Here is a 22,485-nt window from a genome sequence, read left to right as displayed (position 1 = left end):
GCAAACTACCCTTAAGGTACCGTCACACTCAGCGACGCTACAGCGATATAGACAACGAGCCGATCGCTGCAGCGTCGCTGTTTAGGTCGCTGTAGAGATGTCAAGCACAGCAACTCCAGAACGATGCAGGAGCGATCCAGTGACGTAACGGCGACTCACTTATCGTTCTCGCTGGTTGTTAGCTCCATGTAAAACATTGCAGGCATCGTTGCTTTTGATGTCAAACACGACGATACACGCCGACCTGACGACCAAATAAAGTTCTGGACTTCTAGCTCCGACCAGCGATGGCACAGAGGGATCCAGATCGCTGCTGTGTGTCAAACACAACGAGATCGCTGTCCAGGACGCTGCAACGTCACGGATTGTTGTCGTTCTCTTTGCAAAGTTGCTGAGTGTGACGGTACCTTAAGGCTGTGTGCACACGTTGCGTTTTTTTCGCTATAAAAACGCATAAACGCATACATATGCATCCTATCATTTAGAATGCATTCTGCAATTATGTGCACATGATGCGTTTTTTTTTCACGGTAAAAAACGCAATGTTCATTAATTTTGCGGGGTTTTTTTTCTCGTTTTTCCCACTATATAGTGCATTGGGAAAGCTCCAGAAAAAAATGCGCAAAAAACGCGGTAAACACGCGGAAAAAAACGCATGCGGATTTCTTGCAGAAAATGTCCGGTGTTCAGGAAATTTCTGCAAGAAATCCTGAAGTGTGCACATAGCCTTAACGATACACACTGAACAATCAGTAATCGATAGTTCAGATCCCATCAGTTGTCCTTTTTTCTCAGCAGCGCAAGTCCTATTTACAGATGGCAATGTGCTGTTGAGAACAATGATTTTAAAAGCTAGCTTAAAAGTCATTTCACTCAACAAACGAGCATGTTACTTGTTCATCAGGTGGTCAACAGCCTGTTTGCACTGACCTATTATTGTAAAATGAGTGTTCCTCCATATAGTATAATGCACAGTCTTCCATATGGTATAATGCACCCTCCATAGTCCTCCATATAATATAATGCACAGCCCACAGTCCTTCATATGGTATAATGCTCCCTCCGTAGTCCTCCATATTGTATAATGCACCCTCCGTAGTCCTCCATATAGTATAATGCCCTCCCCATAATCCTCCATATAGTATAATGCACCTCATTATATAATGCACAGCCATTAGTCCTCCACATTGGTATAACTCACAACCAATATCCTTCATATAATATAATGCACAGTCCATATTCCATCATGTAGTATAATGCACATCCAGCTGAAGTATTTGCTGGCGTCAGCGGACCCCTACCCGATGTAGTTGCCCCCTTGCTGGTTGCCATGATCCATGTTTTGCTATAAAGCACATCTCTGAGTGCTCTTAGTAGCTGCTTCGGCAGGATAGCTACCCTAATTATGTACAGAGAACATAATCTACACTCATAAAAATAGATGAGAAAAATATGTATATGTTTCAGTGGTTATATTTTATTTTTAACATTTAGACTCTACATTGACAAATTCCCATTAACATTCCGCATCCTCTAGTCACCCTTTCTTCTGTGTGCTAATTTACATAAATGGGTGTATAATGGACATTCTGATGGCATGTTATATTCATGTTGTCTTGACTTCTTTTCCAGATTTCTTCGGAGGTTTATCTCTTCAGTCATATTAAAGGAAAGAAACATCAGTTAACTGTGCGAGAAAACAGCAGCATCCAGGGCCGGGAATTATCAGATGAAGAAGTGGTAAGTAGGAAACTTAGCCCGTCACTGCATACATGTCAAGTGTAAAAACAAGATGAAGTACATTACTCAAGGCATTGTAGTGATTGCAATTGTGTATCATTGAAAACACAACTGTAAGGGAATTTGTCACCAGAGTTTTTCGATCCCATCTGAGAGCAGAATGATGTAGGGGAAGAGACCCTGATTCCAGCGATGTGTCACTTACCGGGCTACATTCTGTCATTTTGATCCATCGCTGGAATCAGGGTGCTTTACAATATGCTGCTCTCAGACTAGGTAACAGATTCTCTAACTTTTTCATGACCAATGGTGTTTTTGGCTTCTGTGCCCTGAGCAAGATTTCAACCTTTGGAATGCTACATTGTAAAGGGGAATTGTTATGAGCGAGGGCACAAAACCAGATAGGACAGGAGTAGAATCCGCAAACAGTGGTGGCAAGGGGGATGGTTAAAGGTAATCTGTCATCAGGTTTATTCCTCCCAATCTGAGGGCAGAATAAAATAACTACAGAAACTATGATCCCAGTGGGGTGTCACATACTGGTCTCCTCAATGTTTTAGCTGCTGCAAATCTGCTAGTCCTCTCATTGATAAGCTCAGTTTAACCCCGCCCCCACCATTTTTGACAGCTTTCTGTCTAACCTGTGCATAGGCTGAAAGTTGCCAGTGGGGGCAGGAATAGCTCATGAATGCTACACATACAATATATAATGAACGGGAGTGCACCCCTCACATTTTTTGTAAGTATTTTCTTCTTAATCTTTTCATGGAACAACACTGCAGATCTGACACTTTGATGCAATGTAAGTAGTCCGTGTACGGCTTGTATTAGCCCATGTGCACACTTTGCGGATTTGCCTGTGGAATTTTCTGTGCGGATTCTGCATCGGTTGGCAGAAAACGCAGGTCAAAATCTGCGCGTTTTTTAATGCGGATTTTGTGCATTTTTCCTGCGGATTCTGTGCAGATTTAATGCGTTTTTATCCCTGCGTTTTCCTATAATGGAATGGGTGCAGAAACGCACAAAGAAGTGACATGCTCCTTCTTTTAATCTGCTGTGTTTTCCATGCGGAATTTTTCTATTCGCCACGACAGCACCCACTAGAGAGAGGGGATCCGCCCCTAGGAACAGGAAACCTACAGAGAGATAAAAGGGACGGCCCCCCCTCGCTCCTCAGTTGGTTTCCTGTTCCTAGAGGGGAACCCACAGAGAAGACTCTATGGCTAAGAAGAGGAAGACCTGCCTGGGTTACCGCCTGTTCGTCTCTGCTGAGCGTCAGGGGTCCCAGAGCAGGTGGACAGTGTCGGGGGAATGTTCCTGCGGGCTCCCCCCTCATCTGGTGCGGCTGGCATGCAGCCTGAAGGTAACCAACGGTCTCCCTGCTGGGACACCGTTGTGTGAGGAGCTGACTGCGGGGGTACCTTAATCTGGCCGGGCCGGGAGCAGGTACAGGACGCCCTCTTGATGTCATCTGAGCGGCGGGGTGATGATTCCGTGGTCCGGATTTCCCTCCTGTCCCTCCAGGTAAGAGGTGACATGATGTGAAGGGAAGCGCTTGCAGCAGCGTCCTCCGATGTACTGCAGACGCGGGCGCATGCGCAGTAGCGTCGGCGTCCCGAAAATGGAGGACTGGTACTTCCGGGGTCACGAGGTTAGAGTTTCATTCCCGGGGGAACCGCCATATTGGATTCCTCTATGCGGTGCCATTACCCTGACGCCGGACCTGTGAGTAAAAAAAAAAGAAAAAGAAAGAGGAAATGAGGTGTGTATAGAGAGTTACTGCACTATAAAAGGAAGTTAGTAGTGCAGTCTGTGTGCCATTATGTCGTCCCAAGAGGAGGTCAGTGTGCACCCTATGGAAGAGCCATTAGTTCCTAGTGGTGAAGCCAGGAAAAGGAATAGTGGACACTCTAAAATAAGTGACTCCACTGATAAATCAGGAAGAAAATCCTCCCGTTCCACACCCCAAGCTAAGACATCTCCGCAGCCGGTATAAATATTACGCTGGGTGAGTGTATACATAGCTTCACTGAAGCTTATATTGATTCCTTTGCTTATATTATTTCTAGGCAAAGAGGACGGGGAAGAGTAAGCACAAACAATGTGCCATATGTACCGAACCCCTGCCTGACTCCTATCTTAAAAATCTGTGTCAGGCATGTATAGACAACACCTTACGGCAGGAGGAATCGGTTAAAATGAATGAGATACGTCTCATAATTCGGGAAGAACTTCAGTCGTTGGGAGGTGGTTCTACTTCTTCAGTAAATATGGAGAAACGAAGGAGAAAAATATCCTCTCCTAGAGCTGACACATCAGTGGAGAGTGGGGAGGTTGACTCTGATATTTCTCAGCAATCTAATTCCTCAGAGGAAGAGGACTTCGTCTGTTTTCCAACTGAGGGCAGAAACAACCTAGTAAAATCAGTGAGAAATACGATGGGGGTATCTGAATCAAAAGAACCCCAGACACCACAAGAAGTTATGTTCGCTGGTCTTTCTCAGAAGAAAGGCCACGTATTTCCAATAAATCAGGCCATAAAAGATCTTGTTAAAAAAGAATGGAGTAGAGGTCAAAAGGGGTTGATCCCAATATCCTGTAAGAGACGCTACCCCTTTGATGAAGATTTGAATACCTGGGCCAAGATACCAAAAGTCGATGCAGCAGTTGCGTCTACATCTCGCCGTTTCTCCTTACCAGTGGAGGATGCAGGTTCCTTATCAGATCCTATGGACCGGAAATCAGACGCACTCCTTAAAAAATCGTGGGAAGCCTGTGTCACGGCATTCAAGCCGGCTATTTCAGCCACATGTACTGGCAGATCAATGCTAGTCTGGCTGGATCAGCTGGATCAAAAGATTAAAAGTGGCGTATCCAGAGAAAAATTACGGGCATCTATCCCTTTGATTAAAGGTGCAGCGGCTTTTATATCAGATGCCTCAATTGATTCCCTCCGCCTGGCGGCCAGAACAGCTAATCTCGCTAATACGGCTCGGCGGGCTTTATGGTTAAAGAATTGGAAGGGGGATGCCCAGTCAAGATCCAAATTATGTTCCATACCCTGTCAGGGTGAGTACCTGTTTGGAACAGTCCTTGATGATATTCTCACTAAGGCGGGCGAGAGGAAGAAAGGATTCCCTAATCCCTTTATTCCGTCTTACAGAAGGGCGTTCAGGAAGCCACCATTCGGAAGAAAGGGAGGCTTCAGAGACAGGTGGAATAATAAAGATTTCAAACAAAAAGGAAATCTGTTTAATAAACGCCCCTTCAAGCCAACCGATAAATTCCATCAGTGATATTTCTCCGGTGGGTGGAAGACTAAAACAATTCAGTCATCAATGGAAAGAAATAACAACTAATCAATGGTAGCAGTTTGTATAGAGGGGCAAATTCGTCATCTACAATATAGAGCAATGCCCTTTGGGTTATCTATGGCCCCAAGGATTTTTACTAAGTTACTATCAGAAGTAATGTCTTTTTTACGGGTAAAGGATACTTTGGTCATCCCATATCTAGATGACCTATTGATTGTAGGAAAAAGCCCCCTACAGTGTGAGCAGAGATTACGGGAAGTAGTGTTATCCTTACAATCCCTGGGTTGGCTAGTTAATTGGGAAAAATCTAGACTTCAGCCTGTAACGTGTCAGAAATTCCTTGGGCTCCTTCTAGATTCGGTCGACCAGATTTGTAAACTGCCTGAGGATAAGAAATTCTCCATAGTTGATAAGGTGTCCTCAGCAATAAAAAGACGTAGTATGTCACTAAGACAGGTCATGTCGTTGCTAGGCTCTCTAACATCGTGCATTCCTGCGGTACAGTGGGCACAGTTCCATACTAGGCAGCTACAAAAATTTGTATTGGAGGAGGACATTAAGAATAGAGGATGTCTGGATAGAACAGTTTTTCTAACATCGGAAGTATTACACTCCCTTAGGTGGTGGTTGGATCAGAATAATCTTTCAAAGGGGGTTCTATGGGTAATCACTCCTTCTAGTGTTGTGACCACAGATGCTAGTCCTGAAGGCTGGGGGGCACATTTTCAGGATCAATGGGTTCAGGATCTTTGGTCCAGCTCAGATCTTAATAATTCCTCGAATGTCAAGGAGTTGAGGGCGGTATATTACTCCCTTCTCCACTTTCTTCCCCAGCTCAGCGGCTCTCATACAAGAGTATTCTCCGACAACACCACTGCGGTGGCTTATCTGAACCATCAGGGAGGTACAAGGTCGGACAAACTCAGGGAGGTGGCATCAGACATCATGGAGTTAGCCGAAGGTCATCTACTATCACTATCGGCAGTACACATCAGAGGCACAGACAACTTTCGTGCCGATTTCCTGAGCCGTCATACTCTTCATCAAGGGGAATGGATGCTGAGCAGGAAGATTTTCAAATCAATAACAGCTCGATGGGGTGTTCCTCAAATAGACTTGTTTGCCACAAGAGCCAACCGTCAAGTCAAGATGTTTGCCTCTCTAAACAGGGAGGACAAGCCAGACATACTCGATGCCCTCCAGACGCCATGGACATTCGATCTGGCCTATGCTTTCCCTCCATGGAATCTATTACCTATAGTAATAAGAAAAATAAGGGAGGAGGGCGCAAAAGTTCTGTTGATAGCCCCATTTTGGCCCAAGAGGCCATGGTTCTCATGGCTGAGGGCGATGTCAGTGTCAGATCCATGGATTCTGCCTCAGTCCAAGGACCTGCTCTCTCAAGGTCCATTCCTCCATCCTCAGGCAAAGGGCATGAACTTAACTGCCTGGAGTTTGAGAGGCGGTTACTAAATCTCAGGGGGTTTTCTAATGGATTAATCGATACTCTTATGAAGAGCAGAAAACCTTCAACTACCAGGATTTATGTTAGAATTTGGAGGAAATTCCTTCAATTTCATACTACACAATTTTCCTCTGAGATTCCTATATTTGCAATGTTAGAATTTCTACAAAAAGGGCTGGAATTAGGGCTCTCCGTGAGCACTCTGAAGATGCAGGTTTCAGCATTAGGAGCTCTTTTTAATCATAACATTGCAGGAAATAAATGGATATCCCGGTTTATATCCGCTTGTGAAAGATCAAAACCAATTAACATTCCTCGGGTTCCTCAGTGGGATCTTTCGATAGTTTTAAATGCATTAACACAACCACCTTTTGAGCCTCTCCATACAGCCTCACTAAAGAATATTTCTTTAAAGACGGTTTTGTTAGTGGCGTTAGTCTCTGCCAGAAGAGTGAGCGATCTCCATGCATTATCTATAGATCCTTCCTTTTTAACGGTAACATCAGATAGGATACTTTTAAAAACAGATCCTTGTTATCTCCCTAAGGTGGCTTCTACCTTTCATAGATCCCAGGAGATCCTGTTACCTACCTTTTATGAGAACCACTCAACTCCAGAAGAAGAAAGACTTCACACCCTAGACGTAAAAAGGTCTGTCCTAGCCTATTTAGAGAGAACTAGGGACTGGAGGAAGAGTAGGGCTCTCTTTGTGTCTTTCCAGGGTAAAACCAAGGGTGCCGGAGTCACAAAGAACACATTATCTCGCTGGATCAGAGAGGCCATAATCTTGGCGTATAAAGCTGGAGTGAAAGATCCTCCAATGCATGTGGGAGCGCACTCTACAAGAGCCTTGTCGACTTCCTGGGCAGAAAGGGCGAATGTGCCAATAGACCTTATATGTAAGGCTGCAACTTGGTCTTCACCAAATACCTTCTATAAGCATTATAGATTAGATCTATCCTCTGCTTCTGATCTAACTTTTGGTGTATCGGTCCTTGACTCAGTAAACCCACCCAGTCTATAATCTCTGCAATTCTCTCTAGTGGGTGCTGTCGTGGCGAATAGAAAATACCGGATTATGTACCGGTAATGCTCTTTTATAGAGCCCACGACAGCACCCGTTCACATCCCTCCCTTTTCTGTATATAGTTGCACATGGTGCTTGTTTGGTGAGATGTAAATATTAGAAAGATGTAGTATGAAGTTGTAAATATGTGTATATATATGTATATACTTGGACCTGTTAACTAAAACTTGGCGGCGGTTCCTCCTATTCTCTGTAAAACAACTGAGGAGCGAGGGGGGGCAGCCCCTTTTATCTCTCTGTAGGTTTCCTGTTCCTAGGGGCGGATCCCCTCTCTCTAGTGGGTGCTGTCGTGGGCTCTATAAAAGAGCATTACCGGTACGTAATCCGGTATTTCCGCACCATTAGCACAACGTTTTTTTTTTTTTTTTCATTGATTTACATTGTACTGTAAATCACTTGCGGATCTGCAGCGTTTCTGCGCGAAAAAAAACTGCGGATCCGCAGGAAATCTGCAACTTGTGCACACAGCCTAGCAGTGTAAATTCGGTGTGCTATCTAAATAACTCAACACAGCCATTAATGTCTAAACTGCTGACAACAAAAGTGAGCACACCCCTAAATGAAAATGGCCAAATTGTGACCAAAGTGTCAATATGTGTGTGGCCACCATTATTTTCAAGCACTGCCTTAACTCTCTTGGGCATAGAGGTCACTAGAGCTTCACAGGTTGCCACTAGAATCCTCTTCCACTCCTACCTGATGACATCAGCTGATGGATGTTAGAGACCTTGTGCTCCTCCACCTTCCATTTGAGGAAGCCCCAATGATCCTCAATAGGTTTTAGGTCTGGAGACATGCTTGGCCAGTCCAGCACCTTTACCATCACTTTATTTAGCAAGGCAGTGGTTGTCTTGGAAGTCTGTTTTTAATCGTTATCCAAGGGATAGGATCATGCTCTGCTTCAGTTTGTCACAGGAGATGATGGCATTCATGGTTCACTCAATTAACTGCAATTTCCCATAGTCGCCAACAGCCATGCAGCCTCAAACCATGACACTCCCACCACCATGCTTTACTGTAGGCAAGACACACTTAACTTTGTACTCCTTACCTGGTTGTCGTCACACACTCTTGACACTATCTGAACCAAATACGTTTGTCTTGATTTCATCAGCCCTCAGGACTTGGTTCTAGTAAGCCAGGCTCTTAGGCTGCTTGTCTTCAGCAAACTGCAGGCTTTCTTGTGCATAACCTTTAGAAAGAGCTTCTGGGATGACAGCCATGCTCACAAATTTGATGCAGCATGTGGCGTATGGTCTGATCACGGACAGGCGGACCACCCACCCCTTTAACCAATGCTGGCAGTACTCATGTCTATTCTGACAAGACCACCTCTGCATATGACGCTGATCACATGCACTCACTTCTTTGGTAGACCATGGCGAGGCCAGTTCTGAACGGAACCTGTCTTGTTAAACCGCTGTATGGTCTTGGCCACCATGCTGCCGATCAGTGTCAGGGTGCTGGCAATAACCTCGGCCATCTTTATGTAGAACGACAATTCTTTTTTCCAGATCCTCAGAGAGTTCTTTGCCATGAGGTGCCATGCTGAACGTCCAGTGACCAATATGAGGGAGTGTGAGAGCGAGAACACCAAATTTAACATCTGCTCCACATTCACACCTGAGACCTGGTAACACTAATTAGTCGCATGACAGCGGGGAGGGAAAATAGCGAATTTGGGATTAATTTGGCCATTTTCACTTAGGGGTGTACTCACTTTTGTTGCCAACGGTCTAGACATGAATGGTTGTGTTGAGTCATTTCGAGGGCACACCGCATTTACACTGTTAAGCTGTACACTCACGACTTACATTGTAGCAGTGTCAAATCTTCAGTGTTGTCCCATGAAAAGATAGAATAAAACATTTACAAAAATGAGGGGTGTACTCACTTTTGTGATATACTGTAGCAAGAGCTTATCACTAAGAGGACTCGCAGAGCTGCAGGAGAGGAGTCATGAATCAGGACTATTACAAGCAGCAAAGGTTAATTTACGTGATCCAAGCCGTGACATTGAATGATGAGCGATCAGGAAATCTTTATTATTGTCAGTCTTTTTGTAACCTGTTAACACCTAACAGTGTGCAGTGACCAGTCAGTCCTAGATCTCTCAGGGCACACTGGCTGCCCGTCCGTGTTCTCACCGGATGATGCGCTGGAGAGAGCGGTGATCGTTTGTGCAGCACTAAAGATCATTTCATCCTATGAACGATCCTTTTGCTCGTTCGTCAAGTGATCGGCAGCCTGTTTACACGGCAATAAACTCGTGAAAGTGCGTTCCTGCTCCCAAACTCCTTTTAGTTTAATTTGCAGACTAGTTTAGGGCTCGGGGTTCCCTGCACATTGTCCATGCAGTCAGCTAGCCTAGACTGATACCAGCCATGTTACTCCGCAGCGTGCCAGCCAGTCTATGGATGCGTCTGGAACTGTGTTATTGGATTAATAAGAGTTCATGAACTAAGTGTGAATAATAAGGCCGCAGTTCATCTGATGTCCTTGTTCGCGTGTAGGTGAAGCTTCCGTCTGACTTGCTGTCATTGTAGTACGCCTTCCCACCAGCATACAAATAACCTCAGCCAATTGCCATATAAACATTTAAGATGTCAGTAGGGGTTTAAACTTCATTTATGATTTTAAGATTAAACAGCAGCGCATGCTATAAAAGATAATTGGAAAATAGAAAAAATGGAAGTCTTTTCCAAATGAGCTTAAAAATCTGCTGAAACATGCAGAGCGCTGAAGACTACTGCCCTGCAGGTAGAAGAGCCACTGCAGACATTGCTGAAGCCTCCAGCCCTGCGATCAGCCCCTCCAGGCATTAAATAAATGATTCTCTTCTTCAGAGCTGTCTGTCACCTCTTCTGGTTAATCTGTATTTCACATCTGACATAGGCTGTGTTTACTTTTTCAATTTTTTCAGGTTACAATATTTTTGATTTACAATTGTTGTTCCTGGCTCATCATAACTCAACACCACATTCAAACCGCAGTGCCGCAGGCAGTGCAAGTCTGTAAGGAAAATGCAATTTACTGAAAGATTAAAGGGAATCTGTCACCAGGTTTTTGCTACCCCATTGGAGAGCAGCATAGTGTAGGGGCAGAGACCCTGATTCCAGCGAGGTATCACACCCTGGGCTTGTTATAGTTTTGATAAAATCATTGTTTTATCTGCTGCAGATCTCTGAATACTAAGCTTGATATAACTCCATTCACGCCACTGATTGTCTGGTTTCTGTTTAAGCTGCACAGAGGCAAAAAGCTGCCTATCAGTGGCGGGGGCAGGGTTTAAAAAAAGTTCCTGAACATGGAGAACTACATGGCAGCAGATTTACTAATGCTCTAATGATAGTATGAAAAAAGAAGAACTGCGGCAGCACTCACCAGATAGCGTAGATCAAACCTTTATTGAAGGTAAAAAATCCATCATGACGTGTTCACGGCTCGGAGGAGTGCGGACATACTGGAAGTGAGCAGGGGAAGACAACAGCTGTTTCGCGCTCTACCAGCGCTTCTACAGGTCCTGATGGATTTTTTACCTTCAATAAAGGTTTGATCTACGCTATCTGGTGAGTGCTGCCGCAGTTCTTCTTTTTTCATATTTATACTGGATTGTTTGTTTTTTCGTAAGCGAGCACCTCCAGTTACTGAAGCCCTACACCCACAAGTGACTGTGTTCTTACCAGTACGTTACATTCAGGCTGTGCAGCAATACTTTTTTCTCTTCATTGATTGGCTCTAATGATAGTCTTCTGCTGATAACATTTGATTATATCAAAACTACAGCAAGAAGCTCTGTAAGTGATACATCGCTGGATTCAGGGTCTCTGACTGTACATTATGCTGCTTTCGGATTAGGTCACAAAAACCTGGTGACCGATTCCCTTCAAGCCAATCAGTTTTTACATCCCACTGGTAAAGTGCCCATGAGTTAGTTTATTCCTAGTACAGTACTACTAGTAAGTGGGAGCTGTTACTTTAGACTGAATGTGTTACATCGTCAGATGTGCAATATTAACCCGTAGATATTGGATTGATATACAGCTTAATAGCGTTAGGAAGGTGACTGGCCACCATACTGTGGGATGAAATTAATTTTACTCCTCCTGGGAGCCTCCGTTTTTCAGTCATACCTGTGTGCCAGTGCGGCTGTAAGCACACACCAGCGCTGTGACTGACAGCCAGCTCTGCCTTGATGCAATGCAGACTGTGGATGCTCCGACACAAATGTATGACTGAAAGCCGGCTGCTCACAGTACCATCACCAACATGTTATCTGGCATTGTGCCATGGCCATTATTCTATACAATAATCGGGCAAATGGTCATACCACTAGTGCCACTACCACATCATTGCAATGCCGAACTGCTAATGTACCTGGAATGAAGACAAAGGCTATGTTCACAAGCAACATTTTTTATGCCAATAATAATCTACATTTTACAGCAACAGCTATTAGATGTCAGAATTCTCATCCACACACTTGTTTTGTTTCCTGACTCAATTTGAGCACTTGCAGCATTTTTTAAAATCTGCATCAGAATTTTTCACCTGCAGAAAGCAACTGGAGAGTACAAAAACACTGCAAAAAACTGGTTTTGCATTTTTTTTGCAACGTTTTTGGTGAATAAAAGTTTATTAAGCGTGTACTGTAAAATAATTACACATGGAATCCGCATTAAAAAACCGCACATTAAAACCTGCCAAGAGAGCAACTTTTCACTGCAAAAATGCTGCATGTGAACATAGTCTACCATTCGTTATGCTACCCTACATGATAATTCCAGGAGTAGGACCGATCTTTCAGTCACTCATGAAGGCATCTTCATGGCATTGTTCACATGTTGTTATCAGATTAAAACAATGGTATGACATTGTTTGACTGGAACACCTACCCCTCTCCGACATCCCTTCCTATTATCACTGTAACAATGAACAATATGAGCAAGGCAGGTCACTGAATTTCTGAGTTTACATCTCTGATGGTCAATGAAGCCGTTCTGTGTTTTTCCATCTGTGGCCGTGGTCCCCTAAGCTGACATCCTGTAGAGTCTCTTGGAACAGAGGAAAAAGTCTACTTATATATTTCACAACTGTCCTTCAAGCTAGCATCCATAGGTCAAGAGAAAGATGTGAATGAGGTTAACTTACATTGGTTTCATTGTTTATACGCAGAGGTCCCCAACGTTTCAGACCTTGAGAGCCACATTCAGCTCTGAGATAGGGTCGTGAGCCACATTAAGCTCCCGCCCCCCTCACAGTAGTGGCAACCAAAGCCCATTACAGGCATAATGGTAACCAAAGCTTTTCTACAAAAATCAATCACCCCAAAGCAGTATACAAAGATCCAGGGGTTCCTACAATACTCCCCATTCAGTATTCTCCTATCAAGCACTCCCAAGTCACTGTCACATCCAGCTTCAAACACCTCGTCTGACAGGTGGTGTCATCTTGTCTCCAGTGTACCATACTTAAATCATCTCAAAACCCCTAAGGCCTGCTCACAAAATTCACCATTTTCAAATGTGGTGTTCATACCTGTTTGTCAGCTTGGTGCATTAGCTCCAGTTCTAGCAGACAGCCGGGAACCACAATTCCTAAAAACTCATTTGTTCAGACTGGCCTACCGCCTCAATGCATTAACCTAACGATCCCTGTGTGGCCTATATTAAAAAAAAAAAAAAAATAATTAACTGGTTCATGCAGCTTTACATGAACACCCAAGCCTTACACTATGGCTGGTCCGAATAACTATAGCAATTGTTACCATCCACCTCTCGTGTCTCCCCTTTTCCTCATAGTTTGTAAGCTTACGAGCAGGGCCCTCACTCCTCTTGGTATCTGTTTTGAACTGTATTTCTGTTATGCTGTAATGTCTATTGTATGTACAAGTCCCCTCTATAATTTGTAAAGCGCTGCGGAATATGTTGGCGCTATATAAATAAAAATTATTATTATTATTATTATTATTATTCATGGGACCACGAGCCACATGTGGCTCCCGAAATACAGGTTGGGGACCCCTGGTTTATAGTTTATCATTCAATGTTTGCAAGTCAGTTAACTGTATGGCAATGTGTAATCAACATTTCAGCAAGCATCATTTGTCAGTGTCCTTGCATCTGTGTTTTGCAAAGATAACCGTACAATAAACTGTAGGAGCTGAAATAGGAAATAAATAACCATTCATCCATTTGCAAATATCAATTCAACCTAGTTAATATTTCAGACAACAGTTTATGATTATGTGCCTACTGAATTTACATCCGGCATAATTAAGAAATGCTGTGTTGTCACAGTGTTGCATTACGGTGGTATATAAAACTCAAAATTATTCAAAACTTTTTTTGGATGCAATTAGTCATCCATACAGTTTAATGTAGTTAGTATTACATTATGGTAGTATTAAAAACTCCCAAAAAAAAGTTAACTTTTTTTTTATGGATTCAATTAGTCATCCATAGAGTTTAACGTGCTCTGTGTAAAATTACGGTGATTTTAAATTTTTAAAAACCGCTTGGCCTGCTACAGTTGACCAAATTTTTAGGTTCATTAAAAAATTTAGTTTCAATTACTAAATGAAACTTGGTTCCAGAGACATAGCAACTAGAAAATGCGTAAGCGACTTGGAAGTGTAAATGCTGGTGATGATGGTGCATGCAGTCACCGAGGACGTGGGGCAGGTGCGACTACACCTGTTGCTGGAAAACAAGAAGCACGCCCATCCACGACACATAGCTTTCTGTCCCACTTTGCAGGGAGGCATGGAGCACGACGTCTGAAACCACACCAGTGCAAACTGGTGGTCTGTTGGATAGCAGAATATGCTTCCAGCATGCCTGCTAGCACCACCACACAGTCCAGTCCCACCAGCCAACAGTCTAGATCACTTAATCCTCACCCTGATCATCCTACCTCCCACCATGTTGAGTCCAAGGAGACCAGTGATCCCACACTAGGACACTCAAAGACCTCTTTACAACATCATCTCTTGTTTGTAGCCTCCCTGCATGTTCCAAGAGGGACAGGTGGAGATGCTGTGTACTGATGTACAAAACTTTGAGCAGATACGATCACAAGAAGATGACTGTGGGGAAAGACCAATTTTGTCTAATGATGATGACACACAGTTGCCGATAAGTCAGGTTGTAGTTAAGTCACCAAGTCAGGAGGACCAGGGTGCAGATGTGGAAGACAAGGTAGTGGATGACGAACCCACCGACCCAGCCTGGGAAGCTGGCATGTAGAGCGAGGCCAGCAGCGCTGAGGGAGTGGGATCGGCAGCACCGAAACCGGCAGGAAGACGCAGGTCTTCTTGACTGATTGTACATGGTTTATCTAGTCCTTCAGTTTACCTTCCCTTCCTGTGTGCATGATGGCAGTCAACATTTTCCATGCTTTTCTTTTGTTTTGTTCTGCTTTGAACAGCATTTAGTTGGCAAGAACGGCCATGTCATCTTCTAAAGTAATCTAATTTATCTTTGTTTAATAATGAAACTGTAACAGATGATTTCATTATGTACTTTAATGTTAAATTTTGTGTTTTTTTTCATACTGTATTAAAGAACTTAAAATGTGATATATGTAGAGAGATTAAAATGTGGCATTATTAGAACCCTTACACTTTAGGGAAATCTGATAAAGCTATTGCATTTTGGAATCTTCTGTCCCTGTATAAAACATGCAGCTTTTTACCCCTCGGAGGTACAATGTAAAACTCCTATTCTTGCATGCGCTAGAACAAGATTGTGATAAAATAGTGGAATCATGTGATAAATATGTTGCAAAGGTTAGCAATGCTAAACTTCTGCATAGTGTAGTGTGTGAATGGAAACAGCGTTTAGATCTATTATTATTAAATAAATGTAATAAAAGGGCAAATATATTAGGTTAACTAGTCTAGATGAGGTCATGAAGGCCTTTTTGGTGCTATTTTTTCATGCATTTTTAATTAATGAAGGTCAGGAGTGTTATCCTGTTACCCACCTCTCCTGGATCCAGTGCCAGGCTCTCCAAAATCAGGTAGTTGGCATCCACCCCACGTTAGGGGTTTAGTTTGGGACTATAACCTTCACTCTGATGTGTTCAGTGCCCCCTTACATACCCAGCAATTCTGTCCCAGTTTTTCTAAATTGCTACAAGAGGCTTTCTTGACATATCCACCTCTGCTTTTCCTCTGTGATTTGCGGCATCGCTATAAGAGTCAATTGACATATTCAGCTCTGCTATTCCACTGGACTCTGCTATTCTACTGTACTCTGCTGGTATTTGGTACATCGCTAAGTCTCTTACCCAGCTCTGCTATTCCACTGTCCTCTGATACATCATTTAACTCTGTCTGCTTTTTCACTGGGCTTTGCTTCATATACAGGTCTTCTTTACTTTGCTGTTGTCTTGACTCTGATTTTTTGAGTATTCGACCTCCCTATGGTGCACTACAACCTCCGGCCACTACAGCTTCCGTTTTTCCAGTTGCCGTTCAGCCTCTAAGACCTCTTGAGCTTTTACCGGTTCACCTTGCTGCACTAATGTCATCTTTTTGTGCAGCATTATGACTTTTCTTCTGGAGTAAAAGCTTTGAGAGTCGACCTTGCCAGGTGAGATATAACTTATGTAGGTTTCCATACATTTGGGAGTTACCATTGATACACTGCAGATTGAGTGTATGCCAAAAGCTGATAGGACTGTGTCTTATTCAAAACCTACTTCCACCTCTGCAGCTCGGAATATGCTAAGGTTCCTGACAGAGAGTAAATACACAACCACAGTATTTTAAGTCTGCCAGGCAAAAATGCTAGATGGATCATTGTTGATCACTGAAAGTACCTTTCCACGTACACAAAATGGCACTGAATAAAGGTTTTATACTTATGGATTGGATCTAGGAACATGACTGTGACTTTATTTCCTGCTCTTGTATTCAGTCACTGAGTCTTAATCCTATATCTGGTAATATCTCTTGGATGAGAGAGAACATTCTGATTACATCATGCTAGTGCTGTAATTATGAGAAGTTTAAATGTCTGCATAGGCCACTCTTTCTGTAGAACAGTTTTAAAATCTAGTGGAAGCTACACCACAACAAATCGCTGCACTTCTGAAGGCCAAAGGAGGTCCAACTGGATGGGCAACATTATGGATGCCTCTAACAAAAGTGGCTCTACAGACCAAACTTTGATTAGTTTGTAAAATTAAGCACCAAGCCAATCATTAGGAATATTTGTCAGAAGTACTAGGAAACTGACACTGCTGAGGCCTATACAAATCTCAGCTTTGGCTACAGAATCTGAGTGCTGCAAAAAAAGAGAGCTGTTCCTTGAAATTTAAAATATGTCCAGCGCTGATGTCCGCTTTGGAGCAAAGTCAAATCTATAGACCCGAGAAGTTATGTCAGAAGTTGATGCAAAAAAAAGTGCCACAAATTGAAAAGGAAAGGCAAAGGGCTCGATTGCACCAAAATAACATAAAGATTAGATAACCAAGCACTGTTTTCAAGTGTTTTTTGTTTCCTAAAGTGTGTAGCATTTAAGCAAGGGTTAGACAGTGAGTTTGACCCTGATAAGGGTTCTGTGGTCAAAGATCGCAGCGTAATGCAGGTGACTGAGATAACATTGCGACCCCATTCATCTGCAATGTGGCAGCTCCACCAAGCAGTATTTTGCCCCATGTCTGGTGTCACAGCCTACAGCACCGTCTAGCCTCATCCTTAATATTTTGCCTCCAACCAAAGGCTCTCTGCCCACCGGAGATCTGGAAAGTGCTCTTTATGGAAATGCTGGCATACAACAGTGAAACACAGTGGAGGTTTCCTGCCGGTTTGAACAAATAGAATTGGTGATTTGGTTAATATTAATAGAATTCTCTGAAGAGTACAAATTCGAAGCCACCAGCCAATGCCATATGGACACATCATCAGTAGCAACTGTTTTATGTATGATACCCAAGGAATGAAAATGGAAGCAGATGTGACTTCACATAAATATATAATTGTTAATCTTTATTGAAGAAATTATTATTCATAAAATCATTCAAAGACATTTTTTGTATGGAAAAAGTTCCACACCACTCCATAGAGCATATGAAATACAGATTAGATCTAACAGTCCAATGGGATAAATTACTTTCAGAATTGCACAGAAAAAACAATAACTAGGGCTAAGCCCATTAGTGGGTATAAAGTGTCGTGTGTGGAATCAACTTGTACAGTACAGCCACAGTAAAGTCTCAAAAACATCACATGTAGAATCACAAAGAAGCTGTAAGAACAGCGGTCCAATAAGATGAAATGGCGTTATAAACTACTTAAAAATGATGTTCCAAATTATTAAGCAGGCCTCAGTTTTCAAGTAACATGGGAAAGAAAAAGGATCTCTCTGCTGCCGAAAAGAATCAAATAGTGCAATGCCTTGGTCAAGGGATGAAAACATTAGATGTTTCCCGAAAACTTAAGCGAGAACATCGTACTGTTAAGGCTAGGTACACATTGCATTAGGGCAATCCGTTTAGCGCATATGCTAGCGGATTGCGCTAACGCAATGTCCCAAAAGGGATCGCGTTTGGCGATCCCGCTAGCGCAGAAACCCGATCTGCACTAGCGAGGAACGTCCGAGGTCCATCCAAAACTAACAGGACATCGCTAGCGCATGCCAAAAATGTCATGCGCTAGAGATCCGTTAGCACATTGCAGTCAATGGGTGCGCTAACGGATCCGTTACGTAGCGTTAATTGCGACAATTGCGCATGTAACGGAGTCCGCTAGCAGACACCCATTAACGCAATGTGAACCTAGAGATATGTGGCTGAATCTGAGCACAGACGTGTTCATGCTGATAAAGGCATAATGAGGAAGGTTTCTGCCAGGCAAGTTCATCGGATTAAGAGAGCAGCTGCTAAAAAGCCATTACAAACCATCAAACATATTTGAAACTGCTGGTGCCTCTGGACTCCCTCGAACCTCAAGGTGTAGGTGTAGGATCCTTCAAAGGGTTGCTTTGGTTCATAAACCTACTATTCGGCCACCCCTAAACAGTGTTCACAAGCAGAAACGGTTGCAGTGTGCCCAGACATACATGAAGACTAATTTTCAAACAGTCTTGTTTACTGATGAGTGTCGAGCAACTCTGGATGGTCCGGATGGATCGAGTAGTGGATGGTTGGTGGATGGCCACCATGTCCCAACAAGGCTGCGATGTCAGCAAGGAGGTGGAGGAGTCATGTTTTGGACCTGAATCATGGGGAAACAGTTGGTAGGGCCCCTTTAAGGTTCCTGAAGGTGTGAAAATGACCTCTGCAAAGAATGTAGAGTTTCTGACTGACAACTTTCTTCCATGGTATAAAAAGCAGAAACGTGCCTTCAGGAGCAAAATCATCTTTATGCATGACAATGCCCCATCTCATGCTGCAAATAATACCTCTGAGTCATTGGCTGCTATGGGCATAAAAAGAGATAAACTCATGGTTTGGCCACCATCTTCCCCTGACCTCAACCGTACAGGGAACCTTTGGAGTATCATCCAGCACAAGATCTATGAGGGTGGGAGGCAGTTCACATCAAAACAGCAGCTCTGGGGGGCTATTCTGACTTCATGCAAAGAAATACAAGCAGAAACTCTCCAAAAACTCACAAGTTCAATTGATGCAAGAATTGTGAAGGTGATATCAAAGAAGGGGTCCTATGTTAACATGTAACTTGGCCTGTTAGGATGTTTTGGAGTTAAATAGCTGTTTTGTCCAGTGAATGTGACCTCCTAATGCTGCAAATTCCACAAATGATCATTTTCAGTTCTTTAAAACATGTCAAATGTTTAGAAATTCTGCTGTGCCTAATAATTTGGAACAGTGCATTTTGAGTTTTTATTCATTTTGGATATTATACTGTTATTATTGTGAGGTTTCTTCAATAAAATTCGATGTATACTCTAACGGGTGATGACTTTTATTACACTGGCTGTCATTTGCAGCGACCATTTAGGAAAATCTGAGAAAATTGTCATTTGCATAATACGGTAATTTGAAACATGGTGTATTTATCTGTGCAGTTCTGAATGTAATTTATCCTATTGCGCTGTTATATCTGTTCTGTATTTCTTGTGCTCTCTGTAGTGGTGTGGCACACTTTGTCACTTTTTCTATATAAAAATAGTTATTTCTTCAATAAAGATTACCCTACCTCTTATATATTTACGTGAAATCGCATCTGCTTCCATTTTCTTTCTTTGAGTATTATATCTACATGGAAGTGAGTATATTATTGAACAGTTTTTTTCTTGGGTACCTGTTTTCTGTATGATGGCTATGACATGAAAGATTATAAAGGAAAACAAAATATTCAGCAAAAAGAAGTATGAGAAGTTCTGCAGAGGCCTGTACTCACCGTCATCAAGGCTGTCCGGGATTACCTACAAAACCCCTATCAAGTGAAACAGCCAGTGTTTTTAGAAAACTGCAAAGACCGTTTTAGTGCCTGTATATGAATCCATATATTTTTACTAATATTGCAATTATTTTGTTTTGTTCATTCAGTTATTATTCAAGTAATTACTATAGGTTATGGTTCATGTAGTCCATTTAATGGGCCCAAATCATCAAAGCTTTTATGCTAGAATTCTGCGTAAAAAGGCTGCTTAAAGTTTATTTTTTGGCGTTCTCACGCCATTTTCAGTCAGCTCTGACAAAGCGATCTCCCCATCAAGACCAACATCAATAACACCGTTTTTGATAAATCGGACCCTTAGAATTTCATATTTTCAATGATCAGAACATGACGATTTTCTGCGCTGCCGAATCATACTGCTATTCTTTCAGGTATTAGTAATCTAATCATAGCAGAGAATAGTGATCACTAGAGTTGTTCTAAATCGATTCCTCCTACCTGGTCCATCAGCCACGTCTGTAATCTGTGACCCCCGGAGGAAGGCTTTAGCACTGCCTCTTACCTAACCGCATCTGCTGCTCTTTTTTTGATTATCGGCATAGCGGCACGTCACGAGTACATCAAGCCACAATAATGACATCATAAAAGGTCAGCTTATTAAGAGAGGAACCACGGATACTGTCAGGTAAGAGGCCGTTCTCAGGCCTCCCATCCAGTGACCATAAATTACTGATATGGCCGAAGGGCCAGATATGGCAAATTGATTTACACCACCTCCACTGCTCACATATGTGCCGGTAATTATTGTGTTACTAGGATTCATGAACCATACTATTACCACTATGGAATGTCATCCTTGTTTTAGTCAAGAGTAAGTTTAACACTAATAGAGATGGTCCAACTTTTGTAAGCAATCACTATATAATACATAATTACATTTACAGCAATCCCTTAATATGTATGTTTTGGCTGTGTGACTAATGGTTGAAAATGTTGGGCAAGAGGTATAGGGAATTTCATTTATCCATGCCAGCTCTTTCTTCTTCACTGTTGGCCAAGTAACCTTCCAGCTAGGTTACATTCCTCTTGACAGCTCTTCCTCGGCTGTCACAGATGACTTCACTGTCCCTGTGGACTGACTACAGGCTCATCTGTAAGGTATATAGGTATTTTACTTTTTCTTGGGCTGTAGACGTTTGGAAAACACTGTCCCAATAGAAATTAAACCACCACCATCATTTATTTTAACTTTAAGTTTAACTCTGGGCCGACTTTTGGGCTCCTTCGGCACCTTGACCTTGCTGCCACCTTCATTCTATGCAGACATTACTTTCTACTGTAAGAACCTGTTGCTTTCGTTATCACTATTACTTTTGTTATCTCTATATTCTCGTTGCTGAATAATTGTTCAGCTCATACAACTACATCACAATAGGTAAAAATCGCACCCATATAAATGAGAAAAATAATTGTTGATCGAGGCAACAAACAATGGCAAGTGTAGATGTAAGAAGTAGACACCACCGTTATGTAGTCCGCCATAGTGTGGATTTACTAGTTATAGTTAGAACGTAACCAGCAGTGTTGACTGTTATTTGTTCCATTCTTAATCAGTGAATGTAAGTACTCAGGGTTATTAGATGCCAGGCGGCATGTGGCATGTGTAATATATCCGTCTCTGGTGGCCTCACGCGTTTGTTGCCTCCTCGATAATAAACACCTCTCCTGTGAGCTCCCCACAGCTGCCACTCTGACCTCACTCACTTGGCTTATATATTGCATTGACCCCACACATTTGACATATTTTGTATTGATGCCTAAACGGTAAGGCTGGTCACATGAGCGGGCGCGCTTTTCTGCTGTTTAACCCCTGGGCTCCCACTGTAAGTAATCTGGATGGTTGCTGTATGAGAAGCTATGGGAGATATGTCTAGCATAGTAAGTCTGCAGCTAGCTCGCACTTTATGTAGACCAGGGGTCTCAATCTGGAGCAGGTAAACGGGCTAACCAAAACTTTTTAAGTTGACGGGCTTCATTTCTTGTTGATGATTTCAGCGATAAAATTTTTTTTATACAACTTATTGATCACTTTTTATTGATTTTTTGTGTCTGTCTCATTATAATGAAGTTGCTAGATTTTTTGCATGTTTTTTTTTTGTCGATCGTTTTCATTGTATGTGTTATGGTATAGTTTTATAGCTTTGGTCGTTCCTGACTCCAAACGTGTACTTTTTTTGTTTACTTTCATGTATGCATAATATTTTTTACTTTATTTTATTTTTTATTTTTTTTAATTTGTACAATTTTTCTTTCTACTTATTTCCCTATATGGGTCTTTAACTTTGACTTGCTTTATCGTTGATATAATATCCTTCAATACTTCTGTACTGCAGGGTTATTACAGCTGTCAGCTTTCCACTGACATTTCGCCTGGTGGACCCTGCTTATTGCACAGCCTTACAGGCCACCGTAGCTTTCTGACCTCTAGGCCAGTTGCGTGGTACCA

At 42.5% G+C, this 22,485-nt stretch overlaps 1 protein-coding gene across 2 annotated transcripts in view; it reads left to right on the top strand.

Annotated features, from left to right (window-relative positions):
* The window catches only part of SCAPER (S-phase cyclin A associated protein in the ER), a 419,051-nt gene that overhangs the window by 161,809 nt on the left and 234,757 nt on the right, over nt 1-22,485 (top strand). For both annotated transcript variants that reach the window (XM_069765538.1, XM_069765539.1), the window contains exon 19: nt 1,633-1,740. In XM_069765538.1, coding sequence (XP_069621639.1) covers nt 1,633-1,740 — 108 coding nt within the window. The remainder of the gene's footprint in view (nt 1-1,632; nt 1,741-22,485) is intronic.

The sequence above is a fragment of the Ranitomeya imitator genome, chromosome 4, assembly GCF_032444005.1.
Source record: "Ranitomeya imitator isolate aRanImi1 chromosome 4, aRanImi1.pri, whole genome shotgun sequence".
Classification (NCBI taxonomy): Eukaryota; Metazoa; Chordata; class Amphibia; order Anura; family Dendrobatidae; genus Ranitomeya; species Ranitomeya imitator.
Note: the sequence above shows the minus strand (reverse complement) of the source record. Positions and strands in the feature narration are given on the sequence as shown.